Raw genomic sequence first — 19,752 nt, 5'->3', positions numbered from 1 at the left:
CAAACATAATGTAAAAAATAGGCACTGAAACAATGACATAACATAAAACAAATGAAGCATAATTAAATCAACACTAAACCCAGTCTCGAAAATGAGATGTGAATGAATTAAATGACTGTGAAGTTTTCAGATTTTCAATAAATGCTTGACCGATCTGAAGTGAAATCCATTGGTAATAAAATGGGCCTTAAGCTGCTTTTACGATCAGTGTGGAAAATTATGTGGCACATTTGCAAATGTTCACTGTGCTGAGCTCAGCAGCACTTGCTGGGATTTTTCTGTAGAACATTGCCCAAAAGTTGAAAACCATGCACAGGTCATATAAAGTTCTCAACTACCAACGTTATCAACTATCAATTATCAACGTTTTCAACTACCTATTCCATATAGTAGTCAATAGGACAGCAGCCGGCATGCTTGATAGTTCCCCCACCTAGATTAACTCATGTCATCGGTATCTAAGCACAGGGAATCGTTATCTTGAGACTTTGAGTTCTAACCCTGTTGATGCCCCACTGAGAGAAGAAAGGCCTTCCCTCTCCTCTACACTGTAAAACATTAAAGACAGGCCACGTTAAAATGATCATCCTAACTGACATAGTTAAATTCTGCATCTCAGTTTGGTCAACAAGACATTTTAAGTTGATCTGGTGTAAAAACTGTACTATGCTGTAATTATTAATATTTTTTTTAATTACCTTTTGTCTATGTCCCTTTCCCTGTAGTTTGTCTACTGTGTTTTCCATTCGCATATTAGAACTCCCCCTATCACATGGGGGAAGCCTTCCCATTCTCAGACTTCTGACCATGAAGGGCTGTGGTGTTGAGATTCAAACTCAAGAGTCAAACTGACACTAAAATGGTCTGCATCTGGTTACTAAATGATTTTATTATAGTATATGTTCTTGATCAACTGTTTCATAAACTTAGAAATTAGTATTGGAAACCAGTTGGCTAAACTGGTAAACAGCTTCATTTCAGTCTGACATTTTCCCCAGCTCAAATAGTTGTGTGACTCAACCATAAAGCTGCTGGCCCAACTCTGGATTTAACAGTCTTGATGGAACAACGTTTGATGTCACACTGGTCCCACAATGGTTGTTCATCCAGTTACGAAGAACTAGCAAGTCTACAGAATGTACAGAAATGACTCGTTATATGTGAAGAGGCACACAGAACACTTAAATCAAACAGTATTCATTTCTTGCTCTCAGTAATCACATCCAGAATCACAGATTTTGTCACTTTAAACTTTGTTTTAGGAAACATCAAAAGATACAAGCCAATAAAACTAACCTCTGACCCTACACTACCCGAAGCTGCTGACCTGTATCTACATTATTTTCTGCATGGCACTGCTGCCACTCGAATGGCTTAATAATTACATGAACAAGTAGTTGTACATGTAGTTGTAGATGCATGGGAGAGATGTGTTTGTGGAATTGTGCCAGAGCACTGGAATTGTGCCAGTGCTTTAGGAGAGCAGTCGGATCGGGCCTGAAAAATCTGCAGTGCCAAACATTTACCTGACAAATAAAAACACTGCATACTTTAGAGCAGAAAATCTAGGATTTGTCACGTAACACCAATGTCTCAGAGAGTCATCATTTAATTGTGTAACTACTCTCTAACTTCTCATTATATCAGGGCAGAAATATCAGGGCTTTATTTATATATCAGGTGTACTGCATGACATATCATGTAACCCAAATGGAAGCATTACTTATTCATAATGTCTCCTCAGGCTGACATCATTAAGGGAACCGGTGGAAACTGCTCACATTAAAGCTGTCAGATTGAAGTTTAGATTGAAATTTAAATATTTGTCAAATTCAGTAAAACAAATGAATATTCAACGGATTGGAAATTCATATATTTACTCTTCCCCTGCTGCATTCCTAGAATGATCCAAACCACAAGATGTGATGTTTTCACACACAGTGACGACCAAACACTCAGAACAGTCATGTTGAACCATGAAAGTGAAGCAAAAAACAACAATAGCTAATTATGTTGACTTCAAGCTCTTTAGCAACTTGCTTGTTGTCACGGTTGTGGGAGCTTGGAGGTGGAAGCGGACATAAATGCAAGTAATAAATGTGTTAAGAAATAAAGCAAAACAGGGTACAAAATAAGCAAGAACTAGATACGTAAACAAACACAGGCAGATACACAGACCACACACCATAAATACACAGACCAAGCTCACACACCATGAACTGATGTGGAACACACACAAGACCAGACAAGGAACACTGAAACCAAGGGACTACATGTACACAGAGCCTGACAAGACACACCTGTGGAAGATAATGAGAGGGCAGGGCTTCAAAGGAGGCACAGGTGGGTACACTAAACAAAACAGATTTTACTTGAGTACATCTGGCACTTTTATTTCTACTTATTACTTATTAGTTTTGTTTTGTTTTTTTAACGAGGCAACTTCTAATGAAGCACCTGATCAAAAACATACATTTAAAAAATTATAAGCCTGTTTATAAAATGCAGTGAGTGAGTCATGGATGTAGTGAATGAGTCATGGTTGTTTTTCTATTTTGTTAAATCCAATGTAAAAGCTCAATATCTCTGAGGTATATCTGAGGTTGCACTTCCAGAAACAGTGAGGAACTTGCCATCTCCTTTGAGAACTCACTGGTCAGTCCATCTACAGAAGCTCGAAGCCTTGGTGTAGTCATGGATGATCAGTTATCATTCTCAAGCCATGTTGCAAACGTAAATTGCTCATGCAGTTTTCTCCTGTACAACATTCAGAGAATTCGACCCGTCCCTTTAGAGAGGCCACCCAGGTGCTCTTTCAGTCTCTCGTCACTTCTTGACCACTGCAACTGCACTGGGTCTTCTAAGTTTCTATGTTCAGCCATGTTACTCTTTTGCTGCGTTCTCTTCATTGGCAGATTCAAAACCCTGATGCTGGCCTACAAAGCCAAGACTGGACCAGCCACTAAATACTTGATGGAAATGGTCAAATGTCGATCTGCACCACGAGCCCTTCGAGCTTCAAGTACGGATCGGCTTAACCCGCCATCCCATCCACGGAAAATAGCATTCAGGATTTTTTCCATCCTGGCACCGAAGTAGTGGAACGAACTTCCCCTGGGTGTCCGAACGGCAGAGTCACTCGCTGTCTTCAAACGCAGACCAAAGACCCACCTCTTCCGAGAATACTTGGGGGAATAGTAAAGTACTATGGTCACCTTATTGACTTGTATTTAGTAGTATCTAAGCTTAGAGATATCTTTGAATTTCGTCTATTCAAACTAGCTGAGGTTATTCTTGAGTGAAGCACTTTTGTAAGTCACTCTGGATAAGAGCGTCTGCTAAATGCTGTAAATGTAAATGTTACATCAAATGTTTGTTCATACTAAAGAGCTGTAATAGACCTGATGCAATATGCATACTGCTAAAATTGACAGCCTGGAATAACCATTATGTTTTGTCTATTGTCCTTCTGACTATTGTACATAGTTGAAAAGTGTGAAAGTGTGTAATATTAATGTTGGCAATTACACACAGTAAATAACTGAACACAACTGCATCCAGAACATAGTTTAAAAGGAGAGGAAAGCTTTAAAACCTGTTCAAAAGCAAGATGGTTGGGACTTCATTGGGAATCATTATTTGGAATAGAGGAGTCACATCAGACATTGCCTTTTCTGAGGAATTGCTTTTCAAAATGCGGAAATGGAATTACCAGAAATTCCCTTTCAAAACAAAGAAATCGTCTCAGTAATCGACTTAAGAATCAACATGTAAAATACATGAATCAACTTTTAAATGACTTTTAAAAAGACAGGAATCACACGAAAGAAGGAACTGCCTCAGAAAATGGCATTCAAAAGACAAATTGCCTCAGGAATTGCTTTCAAAAGACAGAAATCACATTTTAAAAGACAGGGATCCTCTTAGGAACTGCCATTCAAAAGACAAGAATCACCACTCAAAAAACTGGAATCGCCTTTCATAAGACAGGAAACGACTCAGGAATTGCTTTTCAAATGACAGAAATCACCGTTCAAAAAACAAGAATTGCCTCAGGAATTATCATTCAAAAATCTCATCAGAAACCTACATTTAAAACATAGGAATCATCAGCATTTCTAAAGACAGTAATTGACTCAGCTTTGTCAAGTCAGTGTAGCATCAACATCAACATCATTTTAGGAGAAACATCTTACATAGTGTTTCTTTAAGAAGCGACTCCTGTCTTTTCAAAAGTAACTCCAGAGTCGATTCCTGTTTTTTGAAAAGTGATTCCTGGGTCAATTCCTATATTTTGAAAGGTATTTAAAAATAAAAGCTATTGCTAATGCTATTCTGGTCTTTAGAACAACAATTGCTGAGTCAATTTTAGTGTTTTGAAAAGCAATTTTAGGGCTGATTATTGTCTTTTTGAAAAGTGATTCACTTCTTTTGAAAAGCAATTCCTGAGACGATTTCTTAAAAAAATGATTCATGTCTTTTAAATGGAGAATTCTGAGTCAATTCCTGTCTTGTGAAAAGCGATTCCTGTTTTTTAAAAAGTACGTTGAGCTGTCTAATAACAACAGTATTAGCATAAAACGCAGAAGCTGGCTTTTTTGCTTTCAACCACAACCGAGGGAGAAAACTGGGTTAAAAATAATGTGATGAAGAAAAATGCACCAAACCAGTCCTGGGTGCACACCATTCTAGCTTTCTAGTTTACACTGAGTATAGTTTGGGTCTCGTCTTGCTCTCAACAGTATGGGGTATCCAAACAGCACTTGCTTGACATACAGCTCCTCAGATTCCCACAATACTTTGGAGGTGCGTAAGCTGTGTCCTCAGCAAGCTGCGCTTACCCATGAACCGCTTCTCTGCATCTTAATGCAGACACATTCCTTGACTGATGTGAAAACCAATGCATACTGCATTCAGTGTAAAAACAGCTTTATTTATAAACAGAAACCAATGTCTATCACGCCGCCCAGATAGGAGAATCATCCAGTAACATAAAATATACAATGACGAATGCTGTCAACAGAGTTACCAGTGAGAAATCGGAGGGTAAAGAGAAAAAGTGAATTCAGAAGCTTAGGAATGTTAATCATAGAATGCCTGAACACCACCACAATCAGCGATTGACAGCAAAGTTAACTCGTCTCAGCAATCATTTTCTTACTGTGCTTAGAGGAACATTACTACTTAGTCTGAAATATCTGCTATATTTAATATGCAAGCACGAGTAGACTTGTATAAAGCAAAACTATGAAATATCTTTACCTTAGAATAGCAGCAAAATCATTGAGATGCTGCACTGATCTGTAATAGGGAGAATCGGCACACTGCTAACTGCAGTATGAACTTCAGAGAAGAGGGATAACACAGGATAACGCTCGCAAGATCTGTGTAAAGCTACGTAACCTAAGCCATGTTTGTGTAAAATCCACTCTCAGCTCGTCCAGAAAAACGTGTTCTTTAGTGTTGGCTCAATGTGCAGATTACACTTTCCAGACTAGAATGTTTTTCTGGACAAGCTGAGAAATACAGAACCGTCACTGAAAGTGAAGGAAGCACACAGACTGAGGTGGTACAATAATATTACCCAATTTAACATAAATATGTCCCGGGTTACACAGTGTTACACAGTTCTCCTGCCTGTTAACAGTGTGCTAACCTGCCTGGATGTAAGCATGCAAGTGTCATGGTGTGCTAGGCCAGACACAGAGGGATGAACACTCGCAGAGATGGAATCTATCCAAGCAAGTTGTTTGCGCTGGACCGGCGCCATAAAGACAAAAGGGGGAGAGCAAAACGGCAAGCCCGACCAAACCTGGAACCACAGCGTGCTGCCGTGAGCGTGGGTTGCCTTGCTGGGAAATGGGTAGCCAGTTAATCCTGACAGTGATCGAGGGAGCCTCGCAGATAGCATGGTTAGCAGAGTGACCTGCTCCCAAACGCAGATACCAAGCCTAAGCCGACCTTAACACACCTTAGTCGTATGGGGAACCTCTCTGGCGACCTCAAGGTTCAAAACAATACAGTTCTCCCCATTGAACCATGGCATTGAGGCTCCTTAAGTACCCCCAGTCCCAGGTGAAACACATGAACGAAACAATGAATGATAACAACAGAACCAAACCACACGTGAGCGCAAATGAAATGAACGTAAATGAACATGAACCGATACACTGAGTCAAACACACAAGAACGTAAATGAACATGAACCGACACACTGAATCAAACACACAACAACATAAACAAAAAGTCCTTATTTGAGCCTGTGGGCGGCAGCTCGGGATCGCCCCGGGGGAGGGCGCGATAACGAGGGCCTGACAGTTAACATTAGTAGGGCTATATTACTTCAAGTCATCTAGCATAGTTTGCTATTTTATTTTACTTGTGGATGGGGCAAGTAGTTTGGTAAATATCTGCTCTTTCAATATCATGATGCTGAGAAGGCATGTTGTTGAGGATAATGAAAGCAGAAGCAGGAGGCAGTAGAAAAGGTGCATTTGAGTAATGCTTGTCTGCTCAGATCACCTATTGTTTATGACTCCCAATCTATTTGACTCTTTTCGTCCACTTTATATATAAATATAAACAGGCAATTTTAGTTAAGAACTGATCTATGTAAAAAAAAAAAAAACGGTGTTCTGATTGGTTGGCTTGTATTGTATCTGATAAAAAACAATAAATTGGGTTGCACCACACATTTGATACCTAAGTGTTAAACTGAAAGCCCACGTTGCTTCCTGCTCTAAAATATCTTCCCTACAGCAGGTGTTAGGGCAGCCGGTTTAGAGAATAACAGGCTGTACGAAGCAATTTATTATAGTTACAGATTTACACACATTTACAAAGCATTTACTGCTCTGGGCGTTCTGAAACTTCCAAACCAAGCAAAAGTAAAAGTTACCTCGCTTCCAGCCATCTTAGCCTATAAGGATCATTTAATATGTATCTTTTTTGTCTTTGCGCCCAGGTTTCTTAATAGCTGGGCACAATCATCTTTCATTGTGTGTGTGTGTGTGTGTGTGTGTGTGGAATTTCCTATAAGTGTGCTCCAAGGGAAAAGTTAGAGCTGCTGATCTGCAGCCCTACACCTTCAATGCCATGTCTAGGCCATTAGTTAGTAATGTCATGTCAAGACTTATGACTCAGAGAGCAGCACTGTGAACTGAAAGCACATGTGGTAAACAGTGATAGTGGTGCAATGTTTAAAATACCAGTGTGTGGAATATGAATGGAATCAGCAGATTCAAAAACTGAGTACCGTTACACATATATATCACTGGGTACCCATGAACATCTGCAGTCTCCAGCTGTTCTATTTAGACTCACACAAGCTGTACAAAATTAAAGGCCACGTAACCTACACATTTACACATCTTAACTTATTTGACAATACAAAAATTCAACAATACAGTTGTATTGACAATACAGTTCAACCTCCCAACATTCTTAGCTCCAGGCGATGCTTTTCAGTACAGACATTCGTTAACCTAAATACATAGTGGTGTAACTTATGTCTCCCAACACAGCTGATCAGAGCCTATCAAACACTTTACGCAGTTGTGTACTGCAAAGCATCTTATGTTACTCACAAAGTCAAGTGGGTGAGCACAAATCCCCTTATTACTCGTTATTAATTTCCTCCTCCTTTAACTTAATTACTCTAAATAGAGTCAAGGATTGTTCTTTCATTAAATGGTCATTTAATGTGAAAACGTAAGCTTTTAAAACGTGAGGCTAATGAAGAGGGGTCAAACTGTCTGAGTTAAAGATTCTCTAAATGACATGAATTTTTTGGAGATCCTGTAGCTAAATGATGTGAGTGACGATTTTCTCATCTTTGATACATCTTTGTATTGATTATTAGCTTAGAATTGTAAAGAAAGTTCAGGCAAGGATCAAACATTACATTAAGAATTACTAGTGTTGGGTGACGGTGTAACAGTGTCACATAATCAAGATACAAATTACAGTAACTAATCTGTTTACAGTGGAAAAGTAAGTCATTTGATTACAGGTACACCAACAACAGGGTGATTACAAGCAGGATTACATTACAGCTTAACCGAGATCACTCACAATGTTTGTTTCTAACCGAGTGAGCCAGAGTGTGTTGATGCCGAGGTTGATGTGATTTATCTTACTTTTTATCTCTGTTTTTAATGGCTCAGTGAAGCTGGTTAACTGTAACAGCGCTCCCGGTGGAGAATCTTGAGCTTGCCTTCTCTGGCGTGCTGTAAAAATTTATTCGCTAATAGTAATTTCAAAATAACTTACATTTTAAAAGTGAATTAGGCCTTCCACCAGTAAATAGTATCTTAGTTTTAAAGGACTCGAATTCAAATAAACCCTTGAAGGTAAGAAAACAATCCATCTAGACGAGCTAGAACTGCTGTATGGCTAGCTAGCTGACCGCTGGACGTTGTCTTTGTTTCTGTTGCTGAACGTGTAAAGTGGTTGTTTTGTGAGATAACTTGTTTTTGTTTAGTTACATTTTCTTAACTCACATTTTTTAGTTCTGCATCTTAGTTTGATCAACAATATATTCAAGTGCTACAGATTGACAGGATTTGAACATATCATCTCCTGTCTCTGGACTAGCTAATCACAGGCCATTAGACAGTTGGGCCACTCTAGGGCTGTAAAACCATGTACATTTCTCCAAAAAAGAACGTAAAGGTAAATTTACTTAGAATGTTAATAATGTAGTGTAATGTCACAGCTGTAGAGTGGCACAACAGTCTAACTGCTGCTTTTTCAATCCCAGCAAGGGCTCAGCCCTCCCAGGGCTCAGCCTCCCAGTCTGGTAATAGAGTGTAAAAGGGGAAGTTCTAACCTGCAGATGGGAATAAATGGTAAACAGACTTAACATCTTACTAAATTTTTAAGCAGTTTCAGCTGCTGCTCATTTACTAATATTAAATTTATTGCTGTATTGCTAATCAGATTTAGATGCAGAACTAAAACATGTGAGGTTGGAGAAATTTTGACTAAACTTATTTGAATGAACTAAAAAGACGCTCTCTAGTTCCTCATTTACTTTATCATTTTAAGTTAGCCTGATGTTTTTTTTTAGTAAAACACTTGTACTGCTGAGATTAACAGTGTATTGTAAAGTTCACTGTGTGACTCTGCATGGCTCTGCTGTTCAGGAAGTCTTAAAAGGCTGTAAGATGAAAACTGAAAACTGCAACACTGCAATACATGCTGACCCAGACTTTAAAAAATCACTTGTAAATCACACATGCTGAGTGATTTACATATTCTGACGGTCCTGCATGTCATGGTAGAACTGGGACATTTTAAAGCTTTGAAGAATTATGGTTCTTTAGCAGTTCTGAGTATGAATCATCAGACATCAGCGGGCTTTCACAATCCAAGAAATCCCAAACACATTTACTGATGTTGAGGTCTGGAGTCTGGGGGTGGTCAGTCCATTGTTGATTTTCTGAGTAAGAGCTTTTTGATTAGCTCCACATCCTTTCAGACCCACACTGTTGAGTCATCTTCTCACAGTGGAAGGACAGACAGAAACATGTGGATTTCTTTCCGATCTGACACTAGAGGATAGCTTTGTTTCCCCTTTTTAAAAGCTTTAAATGCTGTTTATGATGGAGGGGGGCGTTTTGGTGGTCTACAAGGTCTCGATTTGGAAACTCATTTAATTTATCACTTACTTTTTTGTACTTTTTTACCCCTGTTCTCTCCTCTTCTTATGCAAGCGGATTATTCTATATCTCCTCAGAAATATCTCCTGAAAATGAGATATACACAGGACTATAGAGGACCAAATCATAAGCTTACAGTAGGTAGGTAGGTAGAGGTAGGTAATAATAGCATGTCCAACTGGGTCTGATGTTTTTCTGCCGCTGCTTTGTATGTGCAGGAGTTCCTCGACTGGTGCTGGGGGGCCGGTGGGACTGCCTGACTGCAGGGGACTCGTGCTCCAGTGACGAGGCGTGCAGTCCGCGGCTGCGGACGCTGCGGCAGTGTGTGGCAGGCGGCGGCAGCGTGAAGCTGGGGCCTGGAGCCCGTAACCATTGTGAGAACGCTGTGAACGCTCTGCTGGCCAGCCCTCTGCACCGCTGCCAGTGTAAACGTGGCATGAAGAAGGAGAAAAACTGCCTCAGCATCTATTGGAGCCTCAAGCAGTCTGTGCTACATGGTAAACACACACACACACTCAAACAAGACACTGACAAAATCATACAATTATAAACACACATATGCTGGGCCATGCTCTCCCCAAGGCCACGTCACTGAATAATTCAATTGTATGAGTACTTTTACGCAGTGTGTGTGTAACACACACTAGTGTGTGTGTATGTGTGTAACTGTGATTCCTCCTAGTAATTGCATGTGTGTGTGTGTGTGTGTGTGTGTGTGTGTGCAGGACTGAGCCTTGTGGAAAGTTATCCATATGAGCCTGTGGAACGAGGGTCTGATTACGTCCGTCTGGCTTCTATTGCTGCAGGTATGTCATTTGGTCTCCATTCCAACAGACACACACGCATGCCAGCATCAGTTAATCACTGCGAACATCCCTGCCAACTCCCTGCAATGAAAACATTTGAACATGAAAGGCTGCAATCAAATATGCATATTGTGTGGATTATGGGTTAATTGCGTTGTAGCTATATTTATGTTTCTGTAGTTAGTTGTGTGATGCACTGCATGTTTTCATATGCTGTTAAATCCACATTTTATTTAGTCTAAAAAAAGCAAATATTCCATGCAAAACAAACATTCTGTAACTTAAGCAGAATCTAACCGCACCATTGTTTTCTTTTATGGGGAAATTTAGAATTCCTATCTTTACAGTTTAAGGGTAACTCCTCCAACCCTAGGCTCATAGTTCAGCCATGAAACCAAATTCACTACCAGCTCTAAATTGTTCAGTAATTAATACTTGAATGGTATGAAGATGTTGTAGTTAAGAGAGTAAGGATTTGAAGTGCAGGTCCATCTACAGGCCCTAATGCCAAGTGGATACTACATGACTGCAGAATTTACACAACATTTAGCACCTGTGACCTGTTATCTGTGACATATGTACACCAGGGATCACAAACAAATAAATACAGACTGGAGCTGTGAACTTTGCTGTAGAGAATATATATATTTTTTACCCATTTTTCCTCCCCCATTTAAGCAAAGGGTTACTTAACCCACTCGTTAGTACTCCCCCCTATCACATGTAACTGGGAAGGTGAGAACTGACACATGCCTCCTCAGAGACATGCGTATCCAGTTGCCACCAATGTATCATCACTGGGCAAACCAACATGCTCAGAAAAAAAGCACCAGGTACCCAAACATTCCAGCAGGCATTTATCCACCCGGAGAGAGAGCAAGGCTCTTGGTGCTCTCTCTGGCTCCGGCTGCTAATGATCAGGATACGAACCAGTGAATTTTTGGGCACAGTGGCAGCACAGTGTAATCCGCTTGACCACTCGGAACAAAAAAATTGACCACTTGGATTGATTAAGCTCTTTAACCCCCTCTGAGCACCACAAAGGAGAGAGCTTCCGTAATTATTCACTTAGAGGCTCCAACCCCACCTCACACCCGGCTCAGTATAGACTTTACCTCCAAGTTTATTTTCATTTGTCCCTACCTATCTAACATTTACTTCACATTGAGTTTACATTCATGCAGACTTCAGTATTGAATTTGTGTGTAATTGGTGTGCAGGATTCAAAGTTTGTATGTTGGGGGTGAAAGGTGGGGTGGTAATCAACCGACATCCTGACTTTACCAACGCTCTTGTCTCAGAATGCAATCAAATCCTCTCAGTAATGCTCCAGAATAGTAGAAAGCCTTCCCTGGACATTAGAGCCAGTTTCTCCAACAAACGCAGGATGAACTCTTTTTCAAAACCCTTGATTTTTAATACTTTTGTCCTTATAGTGTATGCACAAGCACTGAAAGAGTGAGATCTTCATAATATGTTCTCTTTAAGGGGTGAAATAGCAGGTAGGCGAACTGGGCTGCTTGATGAGAATATGATGAGAATAAAGAAAATACACAAAAGCAAGTTCATATTAAGTTTATTTGTAGGGTAAAGTACTTTTTTACACAAAGCAGCTTTGTAGAAATCTGGGTCCAAACCTCTTGTGAGCACACCGCAAAGAAAAACTCCCTCAGAGCAAAAAACTTTGAGAGGAACCAATTCGAAGAATTGTACAAATGTATTCAAGAGGCAACGTGCACTTCAGCACACTAAATAGAAACAATATAACACTAACTTAATCACTAAAAGGTGCACATGAGTCACATGAGGATCCAGGGTGAAGTTAGAACTGAAAGTGGCCAATCCAGGGTAGATCAATCCAACTAGTGTTTCCCAGGTGGTTGGAAGCCATACCATGGTCAGAGATTGAAGAGTTGAGCATCCGTGCTATAAGAGAGATGTTGAGCTGCTGTCTTGAAACTCGGCAGTTATCACTCTCCCTAATCGCTCCGTCTGTCTGCTGACGGGGCTGAAAAAGCTCAAAACCAAGTTTAAATAGAAGCACGTTATTGCAAGGCAACGGCACACAAATAAAACTGTCAGTTTGTCAGTTTGGGTTTGTGGGGCGCTTGAGGCATGAGCTGAATTATATGGACCCGGAGGGCAGAACGTAATGAGATATCAGCTCTCTCTTGTTGTGCACACATTACACACACATACACACAAACTTTGTGTGCACAAACACGCAGCATACTTGAGCAAAGACACATGCCAAATGCACTTAAACCACAGTGGGCGTGACTGTGCAGAGAAAATGGATAGGACTGAGAAACAGAATCGCTTTCTGTCAGTAATGGTGCTGATCTAACTGTGCATGCACAGTTTTAATAATAGCCTTTTTCAAACACCACAAGCATTTAACGAGCAAATTTCATTTACTCCATTTAAACAACTGATGACACACAAACAAATACTTTACACCCTCAGGATTGCTCAAACACTACAGGCCCAAATGCAAACCAAAAGGTTCTCGGCTTGGACACAGGAAAAGATAATGGTATATTGGTATTCAACCTTTATATGATGTAGAGGTTCCATAAACTTTTACAAAGGTTCTTCACACTCAACAGCACAACAGTTCTTTAAAGACTGACCTTCTGCAAAGTCCTTTAATTAACCAAAACTCCAAAAACCTAAAGGAAGGATGTGGTGATGAGTTGAACGTACACTGTACAAAAATCAGGCCAATTTATGAGGATAAAGTAACAAAACAGACATTGTTTTTGGAGTTAACTTAGTTTAGTGAAAACTCACATTTTTTACTTCTGCATCTCAATTTGATCAACAGTACATTTTGAGTTGAGCAACTCGAAAAAACAGGAATAAATATACCGCAGCTTAAATCACTGTAATAATAATAATAATAATAATAATAATAATAAATTGTGTTCCTTCCCCACAATTTGTGTACTATTTATGTACAGGTTAGGACTCTCCCTATCACATAGAGGCAATAGTACTGCCAAGAATTTGGGCACCACAATAAATTATTGGGCTCCATAACTCAAATAATTCTACCAAAATACTACTTTAGGGCCCCTGTCAGTCACAAACTCTTAGAATCATCTTAAACATCCATCCCAGCCTCCCCTCCCCCTTCCCTCCTGGAGGCCTATTTATCCTGCCTGTAGAGGGGTTTGGTTGTTGATGGAACATATGATCTAGGCACTACAATCTTGCACCACTCTAGAATTAGATATCTGTGTCTCATATCTGTGTCCAAGAAAGAACAGAATGGTGTTTTATATAGTGTAATATTACAGCTCTACAGTGTCCCAACAGTCTAACTGCTGCTCATCCTGTGAGAAGAGTTCAAAATTCCAGAAAAAGCTCAGTGCTCTATTATCAAAAGCCTCCCAGTCAGGAGACTAGCAGATGGGAATAAAACGTAAACAAATTGAGTGGGAGGAACACAGACTAAAAAATATCACTTTAATTTTAACTTAAATTTTTAAGCAATTTCAGCTGCGGCTCATTTATTAATGCTTTTGAGTTGCTCAACTAATAATGTGTTGTTGACCAAACTGAGATGCAGAACTAAAAATGTGAGTCAGGAAAACCTCTGACTGACTATACTCAGTTTATTTAACTCATAAAAATGCTCTTTAATCACTTACTTTATCATTTTAAGTTAGCCTGACCCTACATCTTTTACAGTGTATGAAAGAGATTGCAATCTGCCTGTTTAGTTGAAAGAAAGACAAAACATTGGCTAAGTGGTTAGTGTGAGAATATTTGTTTACTGAGAATATTTGTTTAAATATAGTGGACTGAGCCCAGTACACTGGACAGCACAGACTCTGAAAGAGAGACAGAGAAAGCCTGGTTTAGAGAGAATGAAATATTACACCAACAACTTTGACTAGTTTGCTGAATTTCCTCCCTTGCGTTAATGTCAGACTGACCTGTCAACAAGAAGTTTTTCCTGTTCTACACTCGGTACGAAGAGCTCTGGGAAGGCCCACTTAAACATAAATGTCACACTTATTTTTCTCTTGCAAAGTGTGGCATTCTCTGTCCAGCCCAAGTAGAAGTTTTGCCCAATTATTTATTTTATATAAATATTATACATGCTGTGCTGTTTCCCCATGTGTGTTTGTGGCCAGTCTATGCTGTAAAAATGGGGCCTGTTAACTGTGTCCGAACAGTAGTTTGTGTGCTGTCATCACGCAGCTTGTCAGCTCAACAGACAAAATGTGTTCCTTTAGCAGAGTAATGAGCAGCAGTGTGTGGAATATCAGCAGTATATTGATCAGTGGCCCACGCAGGAAAAACTGCAGTAATGATGGATGAGAACAAAGCGCTGCCAAAGCACTCTCTGATTACACTCCTCTCCGTACACAACACAACCAGAATGATAGATAGAAAGAAGCGTCAGAATGAAGAAGTGGTACAAGAAGAAGGAGAAGCAGAAGAAGAACATGTAGAGAACTGAAAGTTGTAGTGGTAGTTAAAGAAGAAAGTAGGAAAAGAAGAAGGGGAGAAGAGAAGAGTCACAACTGTAGTAGGAAGAAGAGCAGCATTTACCTTCCTGCAGCCTAAAAGAAAAACTGCTCTTAATGAGGTAGTGTCCGTTAATGCGACCAAAAGCACAACTTGACATGACTGTAAAAATGTTTATATTTAACAGTTATAAGAAATGAACAATAATGGTACGATTGACTAGCTAGTTGCCTGACAGCTCACAGCTACCTGAAGATGGTCTTCAGTCAAGGCTGTCAATCAATCAATTAATTTCTAGGTGCAACCCACCTTCTTACAATAGAGCAGACCAATGTTTAAAAAAACTCTTTGAGGAAAATGGGCCTATAGCACAAGAACAAAGACTGTTGGAATTAGCAACAGAGAAAATAAGATGGAAAATGGGCTGTTTTATCACTGAAACGTATTGGGGTGGACAGAGCTACACATCATACTGCAACCAGCCAGCAGAAGCGCTTTGCCTGTGGTGGCTTTGCTTTTGGGAGACGCTGCACTGTCTTTGAACGCCTGATCCTAGCCCACCTGAAGTCCATCACAGACCCCCTGCTGGACCCCTTGCAGTTTGCCTACCGAGCAAACAGGTCTGTCGATGATGTGGTCAACCTGACCCTGCACTTTATCCTGCAACATCTTGACAGCCATGGAAACTATGCTAGGGTTTTGTTTGTGGACTTTAGCTCAGCCTTTAACACTGTTGTGCCGCAGCTTCTTCAGGCCAAACTCTCCCAGCTGTCAGTGCCAGACTCCATGTGTCGGTGGATCGTGGATTTTCTGACAGACAGGAGATAGCAGGTGCGGCTGGGGAAGCACACTTCAGACCTCCGGACACTCAGTACTGGAGTCCCACAGGGTTGTGTTCTTTCACCCCTTCTCTTTAGCCTCTACACTAATGACTGTGTCTCCAAAGATCCAGCTGTAAAGATCCTGAAATTTGCAGATGACTCCACTCTGGTGGGCCTCATAGCCAATGGTGATGAGTCTGCCTACAGAAAGGAAATTGAGCAGCTGGTGTCCTGGTGCAGCAACAACCACCTGCTGCTAAACACAGAAAAGACTGTAGAGATGGTGGTGGACTTCCGACGCAATCCACCTACCCTTCCCCCCCTCCACATCAACAACACTGCAGTATCCATGGTGGAGTCACTCAAGTTCCTGGGCACCACCATCTCCAGAGACTTGAAATGGGAGGAAAACACCCTCTCTATCACCAAGAAAGCTCAACAACGAATGTTCTTCTTGAGACAGCTCAAGAAATTCAACCTGCCACAGACCCTGATGATCCAGTTCTACACAGCGATCATCGAGTCCATTCTCACAGCCTCCATCACTATCTGGTTTGGTTCCTCCACCTCACAAGAAAGAGCCAAACTCCAGCTCATCATCAGGACAGCAGAGAGGATCATTGGATGTAACCTGCCATCACTTCAGCAGATCTACACCAGCAGGGTGAGGAAGCGGGCTGGCAAGATTACATCTGACCCCTCACATCCTGGACACCTCCTCTTCCAGACACTCCCCTCTGGTAGAAGACTGCGGTCCATCAAAACCAGCACAACACGTCATGCTAACAGCTTCTTCCCCAGAGCTGTAGCGCTCCTCAACCACAGTGGACACCTCCCACTGTAAACCTCAAAACATACAACTGAACTGTACCAAACCGGACTGAACAGCTATTTTGCACTCTGCCTATTTGCACTATGTCTATTTGCACACTGTACAGATGTTCTTTTCTGTAAATATCAGCTCTTTACTTTCTGTAAATATCAGCTCTTTATTACCTTTAGTACTTTTTACTTTTTTAATTTATCCCCTACCCTATTTATTGTTTAGTGTCATTTTCCTTTAGTTTAAGACTGTGTTCTGTGTTTTTTTGTTACTTGTCATACGTGTTGCTCTCACCAAGACAAATTCCTTGTATGTGTAACATACTTGGTGAAATAAAGAGATTCTGATTCTGATTCTGATTGTCTACATTCATTGGAAACAATCTAATAACAGCCCAGCTGGGAGACAAATACACAGTCTTAAACCAAAAGCACAAGTTTGCAGTGTTATATAATAGCTCTAAAAGGAGAGTATGCTGTAGCAGGATACCTGAGCACTGTGACGGATCTAAAACTGAGGACCCAGATGAGGTAGAGACTCAGTCGGCACAGACTGGCCATAGAGACAGAAGAGATCCTGGATGCCTCGGATAAAAAGAGTATGCCAGAAGTGAAAACTAAATAAAGCAGAGAGCCCAAAATACCTCCACAAACAGTTTACAAAAACCAGCATCTAAAGATTCCACAGTTATCACCTCTCTAACACTGCTGTAGTTGTTAGGGGAACACACTCAGCTCAATAGACCCTCTCCCACTACTGGAAGAGGGGATATGAGTGACCATATTACACATGAAAAACACACACACACACACACACACACACACAATTTTAGTTGAAATTATCTGTGTATTGTCTTAACAATTTTACAATTCTGCAAATTCACTATTATAACAGAGAAAGAAAGAGAGGATAAAAGTGTGTTTGTGTCTGTGTGTGTGTGTGTGAGAGAGAGAGAGAGAGAGAGAGAGAGAGTGTGTGTGTGAGTGAGAGGGACAGACAGAGAGAGAGAGAGAGAGAGAGGGTAATAAGCAGAGCTCTATAGCAGTGTAATGCTGGCAGGCTGTCTCAGTGCTCTGCATTAGGCTGATATGAAAAATGAAGCAGCAGCAGCAGCCTCAGCTGGGACGTTCTCCGTGATACAGAGACCAAGACTCATTCAACTTTTATTCCCACTCATGTTCTATTCATTAGCAGCACACACTGGCCATGAAGGACTCACAGCACCTTATAACCAACTAGGGCCTTCATTAGTAATGTGTGTGTGTGCTGGGGGGTGATTGCGTATGTGTATATATTGATTTACTTTTTCACCTTTTACAGTCTTTTGCAAAAGTGTGAGACCCCAAGGAAGTGAACAAATCCTCTACAGAAAAAAATGTAAATGTTCACATATTAATTATACACAGTCATATATATGACCAGAATATTATAATTACCTACCTAATAGTGGGAATAACCACCCTTGGCTCATATGACAGTAGCGAGTAAGGTGTTCATTATAGAGGTTCTTTGGTCCACAGTGGCGGGTCGATTGCTCTGTACCATTCGCTCCCCTCTGGCATCAACGGCCCAGGGGGCACCACATTGTTATGCCGTTGGGAGGCACTCAATGTGCGAGAAGTCTATTCTCAGTACACCTTCCCTATGATGGCTCTACAACATCTCACGAAGTTGGTGAAGACGCTATTCTGAGATGCTATTTTCTTTTTCCACTGGGGCTTTGTAGAGCCTATTTAAGCCATTGTTACAGCAATAACTAGCAATAACAGGAAGAAAAAGTATGGCACAAAAAAAGAAATCTCCACTTCTGCTTCATACAGCTATATAATCTGGTTTCCACCTGGATTTTAAAGAGCAAAAAGTCTTGTAAAACGCTTGTAAATGCATGGTTCCTCGCCTCAGTGCTCTAACAGCCCAGGACCTAGTGACTACAACACTCTCATTAGACCATGTCTGGAGTGGAAGAGTTTTTCTGATGGGGCACATCCACAGACAGCAGGCTGTATTAAAAACAAAAAAGGCTGTCTAAAAAAGGCTGTGACCTGCCACAGTACAGCCGGAGAGGGACATTCGGAATACAAACCACTAACATCAACTCCCTTCCTCTAAAAAGTGCACACTACACTACCAGTCTCCTGGCACACTCTTAAAAAACTCTCCTTTCTGGATGCTGGAAATGAATGAATTGCCTGTTAAACTTCACCTTACTCTTCAGAGTGTTTAATAAAATATAGGAGACAGGTGTTTTCAAAGTTTAGTTTGAATGTTAATGTTAAATTGGCCTGATCTGAGGCTTGTGAGGTGTGGGTGAAGCTGTCCATTGTGATTAGGATATGTGCTGGACATACTGGTGTAATGAAACAATGCTGTCATTTCAGATTGCAGGTTTCAGCACTGGACAGCTCCCCTGCAGCTGCTGTTTTTATTACTCAGTACCCTGTAGTGATAAGTCAGTTCGGAAAGTCACTCTTTTAGGAGAAAGTGAGAATAATTACATGCCGCTAAGTCACTCTTCCTTAACATCACAGAGCAGACATTAATAAACGTCAGCTTTATTACATTAATGTATCTATAAAGAGTAGTTATAACTAGGGTTGGGAGGTATGATGATTATTATTCAGGCATATTATTCAGTAACTACACGGACTTCTGTACAAACTGGTGGGGCTATTCTTTGGTAATAAACGCTGACCCGCCAGCGGAAATAGGCTGTTTGAAACGTTAAGGTATATCACTCATGGTGTTCGATCATTAAGATGGTACATCTAAATGAGGACAATATTTCAAACATTCTCATCTGTGTCTGTTCTGTATCTCTTATGTCCAAATAAGGTCATTCTTTCATTTAAGTCTTATTGAAGAGAGCAACATTGTGGGGAAGCTGTGGGACCTCTCTGACCTGAGTTTACTGCTTAAATAATTCCATATAAACGACAAGCAAACCTGGATGAACCAACCAACCAACCAAACTAACGTTAGTTATGTGCCATGGACCAGCTACGATTAACGCTAGAACATGTTTAATATCATTATCAAACTGTTACATTTCTGATAAGAATGTTCACTCGACTTTGTGCTTTCAGATATGCAGCTTTATCCTCTAAAAGTGTGGAATCTGAGCTTGAGTTAGCTTGAACATGGTCTTCACCATGCTGTCT

The 19,752-nt window shown here is 40.6% G+C and overlaps 1 protein-coding gene across 1 annotated transcript in view; it reads left to right on the top strand.

The window, feature by feature from the left end:
* Positions 1-19,752, top strand: part of gfra4a (GDNF family receptor alpha 4a) — a 156,634-nt gene that overhangs the window by 111,867 nt on the left and 25,015 nt on the right. Inside the window, exons 2-3 of the mRNA XM_072677829.1 lie at positions 9,881-10,159; positions 10,388-10,468. Of these exons, the coding sequence (XP_072533930.1) occupies positions 9,881-10,159; positions 10,388-10,468 (360 nt within the window). The remainder of the gene's footprint in view (positions 1-9,880; positions 10,160-10,387; positions 10,469-19,752) is intronic.

This window comes from Salminus brasiliensis, chromosome 4 (assembly GCF_030463535.1).
Source record: "Salminus brasiliensis chromosome 4, fSalBra1.hap2, whole genome shotgun sequence".
Lineage (NCBI taxonomy): Eukaryota > Metazoa > Chordata > Actinopteri > Characiformes > Bryconidae > Salminus > Salminus brasiliensis.
This window is presented reverse-complemented; position numbering and strand designations above follow the sequence as displayed.